The 21,381-nt window shown below is 42.5% G+C and overlaps 1 protein-coding gene across 2 annotated transcripts in view; it reads left to right on the top strand.

Moving 5' to 3' along the window:
- Positions 1–1,163: 1,163 nt before the first annotated feature.
- The window catches only part of lmnb1 (lamin B1), a 42,061-nt gene continuing 21,843 nt past the window's right edge, over positions 1,164–21,381 (top strand). Inside the window, exons 1-5 of one of the 2 annotated variants that reach the window (XM_084324263.1) lie at positions 1,164–1,182; positions 1,546–1,925; positions 17,029–17,185; positions 17,876–18,001; positions 21,105–21,275. In XM_084324263.1, the coding sequence (XP_084180389.1) occupies positions 1,561–1,925; positions 17,029–17,185; positions 17,876–18,001; positions 21,105–21,275 (819 nt within the window). In that variant the 5' untranslated portion in view covers positions 1,164–1,182; positions 1,546–1,560. The other variant, XM_084324262.1, reaches the window with a different exon arrangement.

The raw sequence follows: 21,381 nt of genomic DNA, 5'->3' as shown, positions 1-21,381 counted from the left end.
CCCTCAAGACCCCTACGCTCTGCATCTTCTGGCCGCCTCAGACCTACTCCTATCCAAGCTCCGGGAGGGTCATCAAAGAGAAGTCGCCTATTCTCAGTCCTTGCCCCACAATGGTGGAATGAACTACCCACCCCAGTTAGGACAGCCGAATCACGTCCAATCTTTCGCCGTCGACTAAAGACGCACTTCTTCAACCACTATCTGAATTAAAAAAAAAAAAAAAAAAAAAAAAAAAAAAATCTAACCCTAACTAACCGTACTGTCATGCACTTGTCCTAATAAACTAACCTACACTGTAGCACTCAACACTTTGATGAACATTGTTGCTCAGCTGATAGAGTTGTGCCCTTCCTGATGGCTTGTCGTACAGAACTTGTAAGTCGCTTTGGATAAAAGCGTCAGCTAAATGACTAAATGTAAATGTAAATGTATACATACCTTTTTCTTCTCTGTGCATGCAGTAGGAGTAGGAAGACGCACACCGTTAGCCTAGCTTAGCGTCAGTCACTGGAAGTAGGTTCCTCCATTAGCCTAGTTCCCAACGTCTTCCTACTCCTACACTGCATGCACAGAGAAGAAAAAGGTATGTATCTTCTTGTCTAACTCCAGGGTAGATGGCAAATAAGCTAATTTCCCAAAATGTTGGAGTTTTCCTTTAAGGGGATGCAGACCAGAGAGACTTTCGTCTTGTTTACACCAGGGTCCTCCATTTTCAATTCATCATAACACTTAACTATTTAAAAATGGAACACTTTACTTGACTTGATTCACGTTTTTTGTTACCCTATTGCAAGTAGTGGGTTAAAAATGTGGTTCATCCATTCATTCAAATGAAAATATCAAAAAGTTAGGCTACTTGTACACAACGTTCTCATTCAAAAGACAGCATGCAAACGAAGACAACAAAACTCAACAACAGACCGCTTCCCACGGATGCTTGAAGTCGAGCAAAACAAGCCAGGCTACTACTGTACTGTACAGTACCACGTGTGTTATTTTGGCGCAACGCGCAGCATGAAAATGCATTCCGTCTATTTTGAATCTTGTCTCGAACGCTGGAGTTGAACGGACGCGTGACGTCGCGCGGCGCCCATTGGCGCAGGTCGGTCACGTGGGTTCGAGATATTCATGAGCGGCCATATTAGTAAAGTCAAGCCCTCTCTTTCATTCGGCTGAGACAAAGTAAGATATACTCGCGTGAGCTTTACGGCTTTCGGGCCTTTTTAATCTTTATTCCGCCGCTCATTTGTTGCAGATCGCTGCGGGATAATTTCGCCTAACGTTTCGCGTCTCCGGGAGAGGGCTACATTTAATTCTATTTGCTTGCTTTGCCAACGGGTTAGTAGTTGAAGAAGCCAGATACCTGCATTTCTGAGATATAGCACTGCTTACCAAATTTGGCGCATGTCGCGGTCATATTTTTTTTTTCAAAAGCAATAATAGAAAGGGTTAAGGGTCTAGGGTTAAGTATAAAAAAAAAAAGCATTTTAAATCTAAATTACGAAATATTGTATTGTTTATTTATTTCTTCTCCATTTCATTCAGCCCTCCAGCTTTACAATGGCGACCGTAACTTCCACCCCGGCCGGCCAGAGGATAAGCACCCGCTCCACCGCCGGCAGCACGCCGCTGAGCCCCACCAGGATCTCCAGGCTGCAGGAGAAGGAAGAGCTCAGCCACCTGAACGACCGCCTGGCCACCTACATAGACAAGGTCCGCAGCCTGGAGTGTGAGAACAGCGTGCTGCACCTCCAGATCTCCGAGAAGGAGGACGTGCGGAGCCGGGAGCTCACCGGGCTGAAGTCTCTGTACGAGACGGAGCTGGCGGACACCCGCAGGTCTCTGGACGACACGGCCAAGGAGCGCGCCCGGCTGCAGATCGAGCTGGGCAAGATCAAGTCCGACCACGAGCAGCTGCTGCACAGGTCAGTAGATCTAATGCATTTTTCTTTTTTTTTTACTAAATAACTACAAGCATTTTTAAATATATTTATTTAAATTTATTTTAAAATTGATTTATTTTATTTTAATTTATTTTAATATATATTTTAGTTATTAGACTAGTGCTGCATGTTTGATCTCCGGAGGCTTAAATAATAGCAACATTAGGCGCACAACTGTTACATTTTGTATCAAGCAGCTGCAAACATTTGAAGTGGGCAAACACTTACAAACTGTTACATTGTTGCAGTGTGGTGTTTTTTTTATTTCCAGTGGAAAATAGGTTAAAAGACCCCCTGAGTAATAGTTTGGTTATTGTTATCCGGTAAGAAACTGTTACATTGTTGCAGTGTGGTGTTTTTATTTCCAGTGGGAAATAAGTTAAAAGACATCCCGAGTAATAGTTTTGTTATTGTTATCCGGTAAGAGGTGTAGCCGACTAGCCGTAGAGAGAGGGGAAATAAATACATCCACACTAAAAAACTTTATTAAAACATTTGTTTTTTTCACTTTGGTCCCAAGTACTTTTTCTATACATTGCCAGTGACTTTTCCAAGTGCCACACCTTTTTTGATAGCAGCATGGGGGAGGGGCGTCCTTCCCTCTCTGACCGTTTGAATCATATAATTTGATATTGTAATATGAGCCGTTCCAAAAACAACAGCATTGCTTGTCGCCTACGGCGTCGATTTGCTTTAAACGTGTCTTTGGGAGAAACTCCTAGTCAAGTCGGTCTAGTTTTACTACAGTAGTTAGTGTGTGTGTGTGTACAGTAGTTAGTGTGTGTGTGTGTGCGCGCCCCACCATAGTGTGCTATCGTCTGCTGTGTTTCTGGGCTTGGCCTCTTCACTGTTCCCTCCTCAAACTTCCTGTCTAAAAGTTGTAAGCTGCGAAGAATCTGAGGAATTCCGCGGTTACTCGCTGCTTGAGCTGTTTGGCTTTGAGGGTTGAGTCTGAGGGTTGCCCTGCCCCTGACAGCCACATAAGTACTAGTTTACACTTTTATCTATTCTATATCACATAGGTCATAGCAGGAGACCTGGAGGAACTGGGCTTAAAATATGATAAAAGAATGAGCAGTTAATGAAAAATGTGCCTCAAATGACCATGTCCCCATGTGGATGTTAGAGAGGTCATGAGTTTGAGATGAGTGACTCATATAACTGTACAATAGTTCTGTATATACTGTATATTTGTATTTACTATATATATATATATATATATATATATGTCTGAATATACCTCCATATAACCTTTCTTCATACCTACAGTACAATAATGCTGTATATACTGTATGTATATATATTTATTCTTACCTTATATATCTATCCACATCTGTCTGTACATACCTGCATATAACCCTTGTTACACATCTGTAGACTAGACACTATATATCTATTCTGTACATATCTCTTACTAGTTACGCTGCTGGCCAGTATGACAGTTACTACCATAGTATCACTGTACACATTAATACTACAACTCTGTACATGCATCCGATTGGCACTATTACTCCGTTGTACTAATTTATATATTTTATACCCAGGGTTAATCACCTGTACATTGTATATTACTATTGCACTTTACTGTTACATTTGCACTCTGGATGGATGCCAAACTTATTTTCGTTGTACTGTACTTGTGCTGTAATAATGACTATACATTTTAATCTAATTAGTGATATATCTTATTTGAAGTGAACAAAGATAACTTAAGGTCATTTGAGGTTGTGTTTCAGATAGGTGTATTTGTGCACTGGGATGCTTTGTCTCCCCCCCCCCCCCCCTGGATAAGTCGGCTGGTCACGTGGGGAGGTTTTGAATGACTGCTTGGCTCAGAGCTTCTCGTGCTTGTTTTGTTATTGAGTTAAGCACTCCGCAATAACAGTGTGGCTGTCATGTGATTTTTAACAAAGTCGATCTACAGAACAGAACAGATCTACTCCAATTAGGAAGAGATGATAGTCTGTGATGGACATAATATTCACTCACTTCTGTCTTAATTTGAAGAGAAAAATTCAAATTAAAATGTGAGAAAATGACATTGGTCTATCTATGTTTACTTTGCTATTCAAACGAGACCTTATCCAATTGTCTGCTCATTTGCATACTATTTAGCAAGATACAATATGGCTGTATAAAGACCAAGACCACATGGGTCATTTTAATATTCAACAGTAATTGAGTATGACTTACTCTGGCTAATCGTAGTCATATGCCATGTAGTCAGAGGACCATGCTATATCATGAGTGGCTCTTTTAGGCTACGGTCAAGAAATGAAGGGTGGAACTTCTTCAGTGTGAAGATATAGGAATGTCTTTGGCAAAGTCTCCTTTCCTTGATTTATAGTATGCATGTGTGGACCCCATCTAACCCTAACCACGGTGCACACTATGAATCCTTACTTCAAACGCACAAAGCCATATCTGGTGGTGAATATGTGTGTGCACGTAGTTAGACGCGCTGTGTTAATACAAAGGGTTAATAGCAATAACTCATTTCCCACCGCTGAAGAAGGATGTATATTGTTGCACTAGTGTAACTACGCGATGCAAATCTTAAAGAGAGTCATCCTATCTTTTTAACCTAAATGCTCACACCAACCACGAGGGAGCCAGAGGTGCAGAGTGATGACACGAGCCTCTCCGCTACACGTCGCATCGAAGGTCTGAGTCAAGTCTAGGTTTCCCAGACCGGCTCTCCCCTCTCCTTCCGCTGGAGGGGGGCTTTTATTGGACTCTCTCATGCCGGTTAACCAGAGGGTGGGCTTCTCAGCGCCACTCTAATTGGCTCAGCTGTGTGGCAGGTTGTGGAACATTAAGGGCTTTACAGCAAGCTATAGCAGCGACTGACTCTCACTTCTTACGCCACATTTTATTTATATATTGATGGAAAGATGGTCTAAACTGTATCTGGTGATGGACTGGAGTGGACACAGGTTTACGTTTGCCATGTGTGGCGCTACATAGACATCTTATAGGCCTGTTTCTCAACCCTTTTTAAGTCGACTTGGGAGCTGGGGGTTCAGTTGACTTGTCGTCACACGAGAATACGTTTGGCATCCAACCAGAGTGCAAATGTAACCGTAAATTGCAATATAGTATAGTAATATACAATGTACAGGTGATTAAACTGGGTATAAAATGTATAAATTAGTACTACAGAGTCGGTAGTAATCGGCACAGAGTTGTAGTATTAATATGTATTGTACAGTGATACAGGTATAAAGACACTATGCTAGTAAGTCACACTGGCCAACAGCGTAACTATTGTGTTCTAAAAGACCCATTATTCATAATGTTGGTCTGTAGTCGGATCTTTGGGATGAGAGTCTTGACATCCTATCGTGAAGACGAAGAGACGCTACAGTGCAGAGACGCACAACTGTTGCTCTTCCTGTTCCTCAAACATCTGGCTGATGGATATGGCCGCTCTCATGTGCAATTGATCTAGTGGCTTTGCTCAGCTATGCGTATATTTACCCAGGAGACCCGGCCGCTCCCAGGCATGAAGTAGTATTTCTACTCGCCCCTTAACCACAACTACCAACTTAGAAGAAATCCCCTCCTTTAGTGAAGAACTTGAACGTTTGCTACATCTGTTCTCCCTAGATGTTTTCGTTTTTAGGCCATCCTCTTCTTGCCAAACCAAATTTCACCACTAGTGTGTTTAATGCTCATTGAACTAGGAAGTAGTGTGTGTGTGTTGTGTGGCACATGGCCATTTGATTGACTGTGGCAGCAAGCACACACAGACTCCACACCTGTTTTTTAAGATTAGTTGGAACAAATGCTCTTTAGTCGGGATAGCCCTCTCTGCAACACGTGCGCTATTGATTCAAAACAGTTAGTTTACAGCCAACTCGCACACGGCCTGTCCCATGTGGCTTACTACATGATTTGATGATGCTGGTGTATTTTTAAACCAAACGCAGAAAACCACGATGATGCGTTGTATGATTTACACAAGATGAAATGGATACACTTGGAATAAATAGGCTATATATTTTAGGAGTCGAGCTAGAATAGCAGACTCTTTCCTAATGGCACAGAGTATATAGTCTTTTGATAAACATTTACATTATCCTGTCCACTCCATAGTGAAGGTTCGGTTCTGGAAAAGCTGTTTACTCGGCTCTGTGAAATAATAAGGCCTACAGGAAATTCTATTCCAATGACGTGTTATTCAGGATTATAAATTATCTTAAAGGGTTCTCATAAAGAGTTTGGTAGATTAAGAGCCGTTGGCCAAGGGAAGTGGAGGTTGCAGAAGACTAAACCTGCTTGTTAGGACGTGGTGTAAAATGTCTTTTTAGCAGAGACAAGTGACATGGCAGCTGCAAGGTGTCCCTGTTCTGTATACACACACCCCAGTCAAACCAGCTGTTGTGTCAGTTTCAAGAGAAAGTAGTCTTTTGTTAAGCCCTGCCAAATGGCAAGTGGCTATATGTGTCTGTAAGCCATGATCCAAATACCTAATGGTGGGTTCCAGTTCATATTGGCTTTTTCCAACCTGTAAGCTTTTCCTATTGTTCGTAGATGAATTGCACCACTTGACAATTTGTTGTTTTCTCTTGTGGTGATGTAATCGGAAATGTTCTTCCATTAAACCACAACACACCCTGTGCGTGCTGGTGGTGGAAATTACTATGAAGTGTTTGCTGACAGAGTACCCTGTGACGTAATTGTGGCTTTAAAAAATGTTCAATTTTCAGTAAAGAGGCACTTTGTATATAACTACTTATACACCTGCATATAACTCATTTAACTATAGGATAGCATGTAAAATAATGCTGTGTATTTATTCTTACAGTATACATCTATCCACATCTGTACATACCTGCATATAATCCTTTTACATATCTGTAGATGGATACTATATATCCGTACATATCCCTTACTCTTACTTGTTATGCTGCATACATGCATCTGATTTAGCACTATTACTCAGTATTACTAATCTATATATTTACTAACTATTTTACCCAGTTTACCACCTGTACATTGTATATTACTATTGCACTTTACTGTTACATCTGCACTCTGGTTGGATGCCAAACCTCTTTTTGTTGTACTGTACTTGTGCTGTATGACAACAATACATTTGAATCTAATCTAAAGTCACCACAGACTTTACTTTCCAGGGTTGGAAAGTAAGTTATAAGTACTTTTACTTACCAAAACACAAATACAATGTTGTTGAGGTATTTGGAATTTTATGTAAGTACCGGTATTTCCATTTTAGGGAACGTTATAATTTGAACTCCACTCACAATAATAACTCCATTCATATGTGAATGTAATCTGCTGTGGTTTAGTCCGGGTGAGGATTCCTGTGACACGGAGGCCTACAGCATCGGCACATTTCCCTCCTCCCTGCTGTTTTGCTCTCGCCGGTGTGTGAAATACCAGACATAGCCTCATGCATTCCACACATACTGCTCTCTACCTCGGCAGCGCCGCAACCCGCACTTACCTCCTGCCCCCGAGCCAAGCGGGAGGAAATAATTGGCTTCAAACCTAGAGATGGGGCCCCCCCTCCACTCGGTGTACAACTTGTCTTTACACAAGTACAAAAGCCAGAGCCAGTGATGCAAAGTATTTACAGCCGTTGTAGAAAATGCAAACCTGAGGCCGAGGACTGCAGCCCCTCCAGTTGAAAGAGGGAACGATTTAAAGCTGCAACCTGGGAGAAATTAGCAAGAGTGGGTTTACCTGCCCAGTAGAAATGGAGCAAAATCTATTTAAAAATGTTCACGTGCATGGGCTTGAAAGTGAAGCAGAGCTTGCTCTATTTTTGCTGGCCAGGTAAACCCATACATGTTAATTTCTCAGAAGTTGCTGACTGCAGCTTTAAGCCATTTTAACAAGTGGTACTTGAATATATATATATAGCCTACCGGTATATACTACACTGGGCTGGATATGTAACGTAGTGAAATAACCACAAACTTGGAACTTGCATCTTTTTATTGACTGCATCTCAATCCGATGGAAGCGTTGGCAGTATAAGTTGTAGGAATAGGTGTAGGCAGTATAAGGTGTAGGCTATAGGCCTAGGTGTAGGCAGTAAAGTCCTAGGCATCTGATAGAATCGTTGGCAGTATTAGGTGTAGGCAATATACTGTAAGGTGTAGGCAGTATTCAATCTTTGTTTATACTCAATAATACACTGAGTAATTAAACTCATTTACAGTGCCGTCAAAGTGTGTTCATAAATATAAAGACATCAGACAATCAGAATAATTAAGAGCACATTTTAAAATACATAAAAAAAAATAAAGAAATCTTTTTAAAAGAGGTAATAATTTAAAAACAATTACATATTGTGGTGACTTGATTGGTCATTAAGGTTCTAAACTGACCCATAGACACTAGAGCAGGGGTGGGCAATTATTTTTCCCGGGGGGCCGAATGAGCAACTGAAAATATGTTGGGGGGCCGGGCCAAAATTCCAAACTCAATTATGCATAATATACATTTTATTTCTATATAAAAAGCAGTAAATGGCATTGTTTTGAAACTTTTGACCCCTGGTAAGAGTGTATGTTATTATTTGGCAATTAAAAGGTGCGGTTAGCTTTCAAAAATATAATTTATTCAAATAGAATTTATTTCCAAAATGATAAACAAAATGTGAAACATTAATAACAAAGGGCATTTTGAGTTTCATATACTATTGAAACAAGGATTTTCTTAGCTTTCTAAAGACATCACATCATCTTATAGCAAAAATAAACAAGACATGTCACTGAACTGTGTAAAGAAAAGTGTCCCAGTTTTGTAGCCTTTTTTACTTTACATGCCTATATTAAACATTTAATGTTTTCAGAACTGTGCAAAAAAAAGAAAAAAAAATATCAAGTGTCCCATTTCACTTGTTATATTTCCACATTTTAGTGTTCTTCAGTTCTTTTTTTTTCATTCAGTGTGAGAAATCCAGTCTCTGTTGAGCTTTAACAAGTCCATCAAAGTCAGGTTGCATGTCTGAGGTGGAGATGCGAAGCACAGCTGCCAGATGTTCATCAGTGAGAGAGGATCTGTACCTGGACTTGGTAAATGTCATGACTGAGAATGTCTGTTCACATATGTAGGTGGATCCAAAGAGAACCAACATCGTCTGAGCATGTCTCCTAAGCGTATACTGTGCGTGTGAACGTTGACATGAAAAAAAAAATCAAAAAAAAAATAAATAAAAAAAAAATATTAAAAAAAATATTTTTTTTTATTTTTTTTTTATTTTTTTTTATTATCATGTAATCTTTCGCGGGCCGGTCAGCATCATCCCGCGGGCCGGATCCGGCCCGCGGGCCGTACAATGCCCAGGTCTGCACTAGAGTGTCTAGTTTCAGTGTTTCCTGCAGGGTATTCCATGATGTAGGGGCAAAAAAGCCAAAAGCAGATCTACCAAGTTCAGTACAAACTCTAGGCACTCTTAAGTGTAAGCCAAAAACTGGATTGTGTACGACAGGGTCCAGTGGTCCATTCCAATAAAGAACTAATATAATTTGGACAATCTCTAATTATGGCTTTATAAATAAAAAGATTGCAATGCAACTTACGTCTCTCTGCCAGAGAGGCCCAGGTGTAGGCTATTGGTGTGTAGGCAGTATACGGTGTATGCTATTGGTGTAGGCAGTGTAACGGTGTGTAGGCTATAGTTGTAGTCAGTATAAGGTGTAGGCTATTGGTGTGTAGGTAGTATACGGTGTAGGCTATTGGCGTAGGCAGTATAAGGTGTATGTTATAGGTGTGTAGGCAGTATAAGGTGTAGGCTATAGATGGAAGTATAAGGTCTATGCTATTGGCGTAGGCAGTATAAGGTGTAAGCTATTGGCGTAGGCAGTATAAGGTGTACTGTAGGGCTGCAACGATTAGTCGACATAATCAACGACGTCTATCATAAAAACTCGTCGACGCCGAATCTTTGCTTCGATGTGTTGTATTTAAAAAAAAAATTAAGAGTTTCTTTGTCTACCATCACCCCAGACTTTGAGACTCTTGTCAGGAGCAAACAACATCCCCAGTTATCCCATTAGTTCCCTGGGATGTTAAGCTAAGAAGTCTGCTAAGAAGGATATATTATTTATTATTATTATTATTTTATTTCATTGTGTTTTTAGCCCTAGTTGCACTTTTGTTGCAACCCCAGTTATCCCATTAGTTCCCCCAAACTTACTGTCTGTCTGTTATGTTAAACTAAGAAGTCTGCTAAGAGCCCGGAAAAGGAGCCGCGCCCACAGGAAGCAGAGATGGAGGGTGTGACAGAAATAATCGTTAGATTAGTCGACTACCAAAATAATCGTTAGTTGCAGCCTTAGTGTACTGTATGCTATAGGTGTAGGAAGTATAAGGTGTATGTTATTGGTGTAGGCAGTATAAGGCTTAGCTACGAGCGCTCTACACTCGCATGCAGTTTGAATGGGGAAAGCACGAGGGTGTCACCAGTAATCGATCTGTTCACTCGCTCTGTGTTGATGAGAACCGCACCATGACAGCTCAGTCATGCATTCAGGAATCTTCTTTGCTCAGTTCCCATAACATGCCACGTCGACACGCATGCACGGTTGAGCAAAGCTGAAATGAGCACTTCATTCATCCAGAAATTATCTCTGGGGGTAATGTGGACGTTTTGGCTTCAGACCGTCAGACAGAGGTCTCCTCGGGGTGACCCCTGGCCTAGGCTTGCCACTGGGAATGGACACTCGCACTGAAGTCATACAGAGGAATGGAATGTCTGTTACAAACTTGACAAATACCATTGGGGGCCCTCTCTCTCTGTCGTCTTTCAAGCTCACCTTGAACTGCTGCACTCATTCAGAAAACCCCTGTTTATTCAGACTACGCTACCTGCGAAAACGTTCATCCCGCAATGTCACCGATTTCACGGCCCATTGCCGCAGACGGAAGTGTTGCCGTTCATCCTGTTCCAGTGGCTGTTTTTGAGTCGTTCTAACTACAGGGCTGAACAACTTACAGCAGCAACGGTATGTGTTGACATCACTGTACGGCCCTCTGGTGCAATATCCAGATTGCAGGATGCTGCAATATTTGATAAATGCGGAATTTGTATCAAATTGCCATTTGTAAATGGAAGTATTGTGGTGCTGCATAGATGCCCTGGACTACAAATCATATTCTACTAGGGCTGACCTTCGATTTTTTTTGGAATTCGAAGCTTCGGGGCCGAGATTCGATTTTAATTCGAAGCTTCGAGATAAAAAAAAATAATAATAATTTAAAGTTTAAATCTTAAACAAACAAAACACTTTGCTTTCATGAAATATTGTAAGCCGTCGTTTGAGGCTTTATAAAAGCAGCACAATGAACACAAATCCGTCAGTGCCGAGTCTGACCTCATCTTAAATCACAAACAGCACTCATCTTAAATAACAAACGACATTGCTTGTTGTTAACAAAGAGAGGCAGAGTTGATTTCGCACATTTTTTATTCTTTTTTATAATCTTAATTTTATTTTCATACATCGAACGAAGCTTCGAAGTATTTAAGACAGCCCTATATTCTACAGACGCATGGAAACATCTGTCTGGTATGGACTGCAGCAAAATGTTAATACTTTTTTTTATTTATTTTTTATGAAACAGTGAAAAATACCACTAGCTCTAATATCATCATCATCCGTCAAAAGAATCATTCAGCAGTAATTGTGACTAGTCTAGGAGGAGAGTAATGGAAAATAATAGAATCATTGTGCTCTGGAGAAGGGATCCTTCATCAGGGACCCCCTAAGCCTCTGCAAACAGCCAGTAGATATGCTGCTACCTCATATCCTGCCCGACCCCCCCCCGCGCGCCACTCTCACAGAGCTGGTCATTGTGTGCGCGCGTGTATACACGGGACGGCAGACGGATATCTGACCGCACATTCAGTCTATTGAATGGAAACGGGGAAATGGTTGTTAGAGAGTGTTGCAAGTGTGAAATTTAAAATTTATGCATTTCCCAAGCGGTACATTTAGTAGGTTCGATATTGAAATGCGGGATACGGCTTGCTCGGTCTGTTGTCCATATATTCACACAGGAGGCGGGAACAGGGTGGAGAGGAAGCCCAACCCCAGCACGACATAATAGCAAAATGGCCGCCGTGTGAATAGGGTCAATGGAAGCCGTGTTGCTGTGTTAAGGTCCACCGGTATAGTTGTTATTTTAAAGGGGAACACCACTCGGTTTGAAAATAATTGAGGCTGTCCTTGACCAAAGAAGACATTCGTAAGTCTGCTAATAGTCTAGAGCAGCGGTTCTCAAACTATGGGTCGCGACCCGTGGGGTCGTGGGTAGGTGACAGTGGGGTCACGCATTGGCAAGTAAAAAAAAAACTACACTTTAAGTGTGGGGTCGCCAAAAAGAATCCTAAATAAAATGGGGTCGTGGTATAAAAAAGTTTCACATGCAATCATGCAGAAGAAAGTCCTTTAAATCTAATGCTTACCAGATATGTTCTTTTTCAATTGTACAAGAATGCATACAAAGTCCATTGAAAGACGCAAACGGATTAGTCTTTGCTCCAGGCGGTACCAGTGGTGTTCTCTCGAGTTGGAAATATTTAGAACCCGTGTGGTATTCCCTCTTCACGTTGGTCCGTTTGACGCTGGTGAAAACATTGTGTCCGACTTGTCGGTGAATAATCAGACTGTAAAACTTCTATTACAACATCACACCCATTGTCTGTTCTCTCTGCCACCATCTTGATAACGGGGACTAACAAGACTAACCAGACCTGACCCCTATCTCTTTTTAGATTAGATGATATATTCTATTTAGATTATTAGCACTATTATTCAGTAGTACTCTAATCGGATGTATGTACAGAGTTGTAGTAGTATTAATATGTACAGTCAGTGTATACATACAGGTATAAAGACACTAAGATAGTAAGTCATACTGGCCAGCAGTGTAACTAACTAGTAAGGGATATATTATGTACTGATATAGTATCTACAGATATGTAAAAAGGAATATGCAGGTATGTACAGACTGATGTGGATATATATATATACCGGTATATATACGGTAAGAATAAATATATATATATATACACGGTGTATATATACAGCACTATTGTACATGCTATACAGGGTTATTATGATTACAGTGTAGTGCAGTTGTAGACAGTAAATGGGTATACATCGAGTATAGGCAACAGAGTTCAAAGTTCGTACAGTATGGGTAACGGAGCCTAGGTATAGGCAATGGAGTTCAGAGTTTATGAACATTGAGTTTATAAACTGAGTTTTGAATGAGGACGGAGTCATCCGTATATGTAAGAATCTGTCATACATATAGTTTGGGCCAAAAAGGAGAATTCTCTAGATAGAAAAATGCTTTTAACCCCCGCCTAGACCAGCTTCAACTTAGACCAGCTTCAACTCCATCCAGTAGGGATGTGACGGCATGAGAACTTGAGGGTACCATTTAGTAATCATGGTTTTATGATTATTATCTGGATATTTGCAACATTATGGAGGGGAAAATTCTGCTTAAGTGATTTTATTCTAAAGTGTGGGGGGGGGGGGGGGGGGGGGTAGCTAGCTGTGCTTCGCTAAATAAGCCAAACAATAGGGCTGAGGACTAAAGACTTATTTTGTAGTACATGGTTTGTGGGCTAATGTTAGCTTAGCATTTGAGCTCCATGGCAGCTTCCAAGTCTTCCAAATGAAATATTTTAGTGTCAAGTACTGCAGTCTTCTGTAGATCCACAGTCCTTGCAGTGTGACACGTCCGTGGCGAGATTAGCTCACAAGTATCTAACTAATTATAACTGCAGGGACCAGCTGTGTCCCTGACTGAGTGTCGCCACCCACTTCCTCTGTCTGTCATTTCAAATTAAAAGTCCTCTAGCATATCATACACAGTCCAGTCCAGCCATATACTGATCTAATTTTGGAATGGAGATTTATTTTTACCCTTGCAATCAAATGACTTAATGACTATTTGGGGGCAGCCCTACTAAACAATATTATATTAATATTAATATTAATTAACTTGATTAACGTGACATTTTTAATCATGGCTAATTTGGTGAATTGGTGACATCCCTACCATCCAGTGGTTTCTAGTACCACAGCGTCCTTAGTTACCATGGCAACCACTCACTGTGCGGTTCCCAGCCTTTTAGCAGAGATCGTTTAAAGGCCACATTTCACCTCAAGGTGCAGTAAGTGATGGTTTACTCAACATAAAATCGCATCACATTTTATTATTTTCTCTAAATACGTTTGTTTTCAAAACTATCAGTGACCCGGGCCGTCTCATCATATAGACAGTCTATGATTATTTCACTAAACAAGCCAATTTAGCCTGCCCTCTATTGTCTTAATCCTATTCCCGATAACACTGACGTACATCCCCTTCTGGAGTAGGGGACACACTACTTTGTGTATACTTTCTCATATCTTTATATTCTTGACATTTAGTATGTCTTTTCTACACTAGTATCCACTGGTCACATTGAGGGTGGAAATGTTTCTTAACTGGTTAAATCAAGAAGGAAACATATTTTCTGGTTACCTGGGCTGGTGGTAGATTTAAGTCTCATTGGACATCCTTTGTGAGGTGAATTTTATTGCCTATTATTTATGTCTTTAGTTTCTACTATTACTCTGCCCATACCTCTGTACTTCCTCTCCCCATGCTGCTATGACTCCCGCATTTCTCTTATACCATCATCTGTTCATGTATTACTGGTTGCCTGAATGGGACACCCCTGTGTGTTATCTAATCGTACACTGATCTCTGTGATAAAAAGGCCCAGCGTGTTGTGAATGGACCACACCTTTCCACAAGCTCCCACTCTGCCAGCAGCTGATGCTATCTGCTTCTCTTTACAGCCAGGCTCCAGGGCATGGGAGGGCAACGTCCCCGCTAGGCACCGCCTGGGGTTACGTCAGCAAAAACAATTAGCTTGTTTCTCTGTAATCCTGCCTAAAACAAACAGTTCTCAGGCCTCCTGTTATTCCCCACTCCATGGCAGCGCTTCAAGAGGTACCACCCAAAGCCCTGCTTAAGTAAAAGTAGAATACGCTAACGGGATAGTACTACTCTGGTTATTTTCAAGTAGAAGTAGGCCTATTTCTTGATGATTTTTATTTTTTTTTTAAACTTTGGCCATTTCCCTGGCTCTTTTATACGTTTATCGCATTTATACTTGGTCAAGTTCAACCGACAGAAGCAGGCTGAAAGGGTTCAGATGGGGGGGAAGACACTCTGGGAAAGGCACGGCTGCAGTCCGGGATTCGAACTCGCTCAGCCCCAGATCCGTGACGAGCACGGTTGTCCACGGCGCTGAAATGGCACTCGCGGTACGTGGTGAGCTACTGGAGCTCCCCTTCTTGATGTTTTTAAAGGCGCTCGAGTATCAACGTTAAAGGTACTCGTTCCAACAATATATCCTTGTTTCGGTACGAGGAGGGCGTGTTCGTCGTTGACCAGTAAAAGTGAATGTTAAGCTAATTATTGACTGTCCAGTTATGGCCGCCCTGATGGCTTTTGCTTTAAGTAGCGGACCTGATGTTAAAAAGTATAACGTGAAGTGATCGTGTGTCTTGAATGCAAAAAATGTAGTGGAATAAAATTTATACTTAAGTAAATTCCAAATACCTCAACATTTTATTTGTGTTCTGTTAAGTAAAAGTACTTAAACGTTATAAAGTCTGTGGTGACTTTAGGTTTTATTTTGATTATATTAAAACAAGTACAGTATGAGAAGTTTGGGATCCAGATCAACCAGAATGCAAATGTAACAGTAAAGTGCAAGAGTAATAATATACAATGTACAGTACAGGTGATTAAAAAATTAAACATATAAATTGGTACTACTGAGTAATAGTGCTAATCAGATGTAATGTACAGAGTTGTATATTAATATGTACAGTGATACAGGTATAAAGACACTATGGTAGTAAGTGTCATACTGGCCAGCAGCGTAACTAGTAAGAGTAGGTAAGGGATATATTATGTATATAGTATCTAGTCTACAGATATGTAGCAAGGGTTTTATACAGGTATGTATCTATGTGGATAGATGTATATGTATGGTAAGAATAAATATATATATGTATATACAGCATTATTGTACATGCTATCATTATAACCCAGAGTTAGAAGGATTATATGCAGGTATATTCAGATGGATATGAATATATGCAGTACATACACATGTGTGTGTGTGTATATATATATACATACAGCATTATCATAGTGTTGAGTAAGAGTTTGTGTTTTAAGTAAAAGTACTTAAAAATTACTTTCCAACCCTGAAGTGAAAAGTGAAGTCTGTGGTGACTTTACAGTGAGATCCCCAGCAGTCACCCCCCCCCCCCGCAGGCCTTTCAAACCCACTAAGTCACATAAGCCTGTGAGAGAATGAAACTCATCATCTCCTACCACCAACATGAAGACAAAAGACGTCCCCACCCTCCTTTATGTCCAAAGACCCCTCGCCACTCACCTGTCCTGTCCAGCCACCCCTTCACCACCTCAAGCCTCCCTCTGAGACAGAACAAACCACACCACTCACCATTCCAGACAAACCACCCCGAAATACATTACCCCCCCCCCTCATTGTATCCAAAGACCCCACAACCTCACCTCTCCTGTCCAACCAACCCAAGCCCCCCCTCCCAGAGCAGAGCAAACTACACTAACTCACCATTCCAGACAAACCTGAAATCCCCCCCATGGAACAGACCAATCACCCACCTTTCCAGTTCGACCACTGACAATGGACACACCTATTGCCCCTCCTGTATATAGACTGTATATAATGTGACCACAATGGTTGCCCCAGAGCTCAGTTGGGGGACACTCGGCCAGTGTACTCTCTGAGTCATCCTGCTGTAACTCTTTGATTCTCCTGAACCTGCTTTGGTATTAAACCCATGTTTGTTCAAGCCTACCTGACTGTCTACATTTGATTACTCCGGGAACAATTCTCCCACAAGCCTCACCACCAACACCAGTGCACCACACACACACTCTCATCCATGGCATGCGCACACAAACAACATTCAGACACCATGCCGCACGTTGACCGCTGCCATCATCACGTGCCCTCCTCCTCTCCCTCCAGCTATGCCAAGAAGGACTCGGAGGCGACGGGCACCCAGGCCAGGCTGAAGGACCTGGAGGCCCAGCTGAACTCCAAGGAGGCCGTGCTGGCCACCTCACTGAGCGAGAAGAGAGGCCTAGAGGCCGTGCTGGCCGACCTGCAGGGACAGATCCACGAGGTAGGGGGGGCAGAGACACGGGGACCCGGGATTTCATTTAGATGCAGGAAGTTATAGCGCAGAACTCTTCTACACGGAAGTACGGACTGCATCCATCTTTGTTTTGTCACTTATTGAAGTGTCTTGGTGTTCTTGAAGGATACAATACAAAATACAAAAAATAAATGTAACTGTTCAAATCAAAAGTCTTCTCTCTGAAGTTTGCGGTGGTTCATTAGAACTACTCTGCAGCGTAACAGTTGGGTCTCAAACATTCAGTAGTGTTGTAGGATCACCAGCAGAGGGCAGTCTAGCAACAATATCAGCCCTGATCTGCCTCTGCCCAGGTGTGTGTGTAGTTTCAAAGGATTTGTTTACATTCCTCCAAAACCTTGAGTGTTTTTGTTTTTTTATGTTTTTCTACACTATTCACTGGTCACATTGAGGGGGGAGAAAGGTTTCTGAACTGGTTAAATCAAGAAGGAAACATATTTTCTGGTACCTGGTGGTAGATTTCAGTGAAGACGTTAGTTTTAAGTCTCATTGGACACCTTTTGTGAGGTGTCTTTCTAGATATATAGTACCTAGAAAGCACTAATGCAACCCTTTGACTCGATAATGACCTTCTGCGTTTAACCAGGTGTACAAATTCTTAGGATTCTTAGGACAAAATCTGACAAAAAAACTCACCTGCTGTTCACCCGCCCACAGTTGGATGCTGGTCTGCTTCAGGCCAAGAAGCAGATGGGAGACGAGACTCTGCTCCGCGTGGACCTGGAGAACCGCTGCCAGAGCCTCTCTGAGGAGCTGGAGTTCCGCAAGAACATCTATGAGGAGGTGAGAACTTCCCCGTTATTCTCTGTCCCCTGTAGTCATTCAGCCTGTGGCCCCGTTTTTCTCTGTCCCCTGTAGTCATTCAGCCTGGCCCCGTTATTCTCTGTCCCCTGTAAGGCTGAGCCCGAATGTTCGTTCGTTACGCTGACATTCGGACTTTAATTAATAGGTTCGAACGTTCTGTGAAAAAAAATAAAGGATGCGCACAGGGTTGAGGTGATGTGAATGCGAGGCGCTCGGCTCAAACAGTATGGTCTGCCGGGCTGCAGCAGGATACTATTTCTCAACCGGAGCTCTATTTTGATTGACAGGCGATTCTGCCAATTACGTCACACACCGCTTGCACCCGCCTCTGCTGTTACCACCAATCGGCAAGCGTTTATTCGTTTTTTACTTCAGGCAAAGCCGCCATTGATCTGCTTGCGAGAAGCCTCAACAGACTTACCCTAGCTACCGGGGAGCCGTAGTTAGCTCCCCGCCGAGGTAGTAATCGGTAACAAGGTTTCCGTAGGTGAACCTGCAGAAGGATCATTAATGAATACCAGCCTTTTTCGGCCACGGAGCGCAAGCTTCATGGTGGGAGGTGGTTGCGTTGGAAACAACAGCAGGCACACGCCTCGTCTCCTCAACAGACCCGTCCACCGTCTACCTCGGAACGGTGGTAGGGCGGACGGGCGGCAGGCGTGTTGGGAGCCCGTCCGACGGGTCTGTTGAGGAGCCGAGGCGTGCGCCTCTCCTCCCGGCTCCCCGTCGACCAAGAGTGAATACCTGTTATTGAACGTGTAACACTAACTATATAACGTTAATGCCACAAAACTAATGCCTTTGTTTATCTAGCCCCTTACGTGACTGCAAGGGCTATTGTTTATCATAAGTAGTAACTTTTGATGCAGTAGCTTGTTTATTTTCTTCCGAGTGCTTTGTTTAATTACATGTTTACATGAACAGCCACTACTGTAAAGAACATGTTTTTCACCAATAGACTATGCAATGCCGCCCTCCGTAGGATCTATAATACAATAAAAAAAAATATATTATTTAAAAAAATTAGAAATAATTTTATTAAAAAAAATGTATTAAAAAATGTAAAAAAAACGAACGTTCGTTCAATAACCCCTGGCGAACGTTCGAACCCTAAAAACAGGGATTGGGGACAGCCTTACTCCCCTGTAGTCATTCAGCCTGGCCCCGTTATTCTCTGTCCCCTGTAGTCATTCAGCCTGTGGCCCCGTTTTTCTCTGTCCCCTGTAGTCATTCAGCCTGGCCCCGTTTTTCTCTGTCCCCTGTAGTCATTCAGCCTGTGGCCCCGTTTTTCTCTGTCCCCTGTAGTCATTCAGCCTGGCCCCGTTTTTCTCTGTCCCCTGTAGTCATTCAGCCTGGCCCCGTTTTTCTCTGTCCCCTGTAGTCATTCAGCCTGGCCCCAGTTTTTCTCTGTCCCCTGTAGTCATTCAGCCTGGCCCCGTTTTTCTCTGTCCCCTGTAGTCATTCAGCCTGGCCCCGTTTTTCTCTGTCCCCTGTAGTCATTCAGCCCAAACACTGGCCACCAAAAGACCTGGAAGATCTTTATTTAAGCTTTGGGTTATCGTTTGTATCAGACGTGTGTATTGTTTTGTCGCACATAAAAATTATTCGACTTTCAAGCGATGCGTAACGATGCGGGTCAAAAGAAGGGCGCTGTTCAGTAAAAGAGTTTCAAAATATGTTGTGACAAAACAACTATATAATTACAGCCTTTTCAGCTCCAAATGATGGGTTGAGTTGAGTGATGTTACGCCCCCCTGATTGTAGTTTGTCGCGCCCCACACAGTGGTCTCTCTGGCAGACCCCTCTTTTGACGGCGGCAGCAGCACGCGGGGCGGGAAGCTTGCGCTGCAGTTTGGGTCGTTAACACGGGGGACAGCCCCAGCACTGAGCTGATGCGTTGGGAGATAGCTTGCGCTGTGCCCTTGCCTCAGGCCCAGCAGCCTATTGTGTTGCACCGTGTGTGCCGGCTTATCTGATTTAGTGTCATTGACTGACTGCCTGCCTGCCCTCGCTGACCTGAAATTAACCACGCTGTATTGTCTGGGCCGGGCTCTATCATCAAATTATTGTCCTGTGTGCTTATCGATGATTTCCGCCAGGTTTCCTCTCATACGCATCGATATGGCATCGTTTAGTTCGCTCTAGATGGGGCGTTGTCGACGCAGTGTTGCCGTGCAAAGACGGCATGGGTTCGGCTGAAGTCTTTGGGGCATATGATTGGTTAGTTAAACACCTAACTGTTTACAGTGCACGCACAGTTGGGAGTTATAAATTAAACCTTGTTTTTACATATACTTGATGCAGAGGTTCCTGCGGTCACAAAAAAAGTCATGGGATTAAAGAAAATTCTTCTCCAGCCCAGGAGAAGGTTTCAGAAATGTAATAAATAATATAATGAGCTTGGCTGCTGGTTAGGGTTGGGCATCGTTTGGATTTGAACGGTTCCGAGTTAGGAACCGGTTCCTATTAGAACACGGTTCTCGGTGCCCAACCCTACTGCTGGTACATCCAGGATGCCTGTCATGGATATGCATTAACATAACCATAAAGTCATCTGGTTATTCATTTGTAGGTCATAACCATAAAGTCATCTGGTTATTAATGTGTAGGTCATAACCATAACATCTGGTTATTAATGTGTAGGTCACAACCATAAAGTCATCTGGTTATTAATGTGTAGGTCATAACCATAACATCTGGTTATTAATGTGTAGGTCACAACCATAAAGTCATCTGGTTATTCATGTGTAGGTCACAACCATAAAGTCATCTGGTTATTCATGTGTAGGTCACAACCATAAAGTCATCTGGTTATTCATGTGTAGGTCATAACCATAAAGTCATCTGGTTATTAATGTGTAGGTCATAACTATAACATCTGGTTATTAATGTGTAGGTCATAACCATAAAGTCATCTGGTTATTAATGTGTAGGTCATAACCATAACGTCATCTGGTTATTAATGTGTAGGTCACAACCATAAAGTCATCTGGTTAGACAAGTAACAAAAACATGATCTCCTCGGGGCTTCTGGACTTCAAAGCATGTCCCCCTGGGCTGACCCCCCTCTGTGCCGTAACAGGAGATCAAGGACACACGGAGGAGTCACGAGACCCGCCTGGTGGAGGTGGACTCCGGCCGGCAGGTGGAGTATGACTTCAAGCTGGCCCAGGCGCTGACGGACATGAGGAGCCAGCACGACTCGCAGGTCAAACTGTACAAGGAGGAGATGGAGGGCACCTACGTAGCCAAGGTACACACACACACACACACACACACACACACACACACACACGTACACAGCCATGGTGCACACACACACACAGCCATGGTGCACAGCCATGGTGCACACACACACA

This window comes from Notolepis coatsorum (genome assembly GCF_963971535.1).
Source record: "Notolepis coatsorum genome assembly, chromosome: 11".
NCBI classification, from domain to species: domain Eukaryota; kingdom Metazoa; phylum Chordata; class Actinopteri; order Aulopiformes; family Paralepididae; genus Notolepis; species Notolepis coatsorum.
The sequence above is the reverse complement of the archived record's forward strand: the minus strand, read 5'-3'. Positions and strand labels throughout refer to the sequence as shown.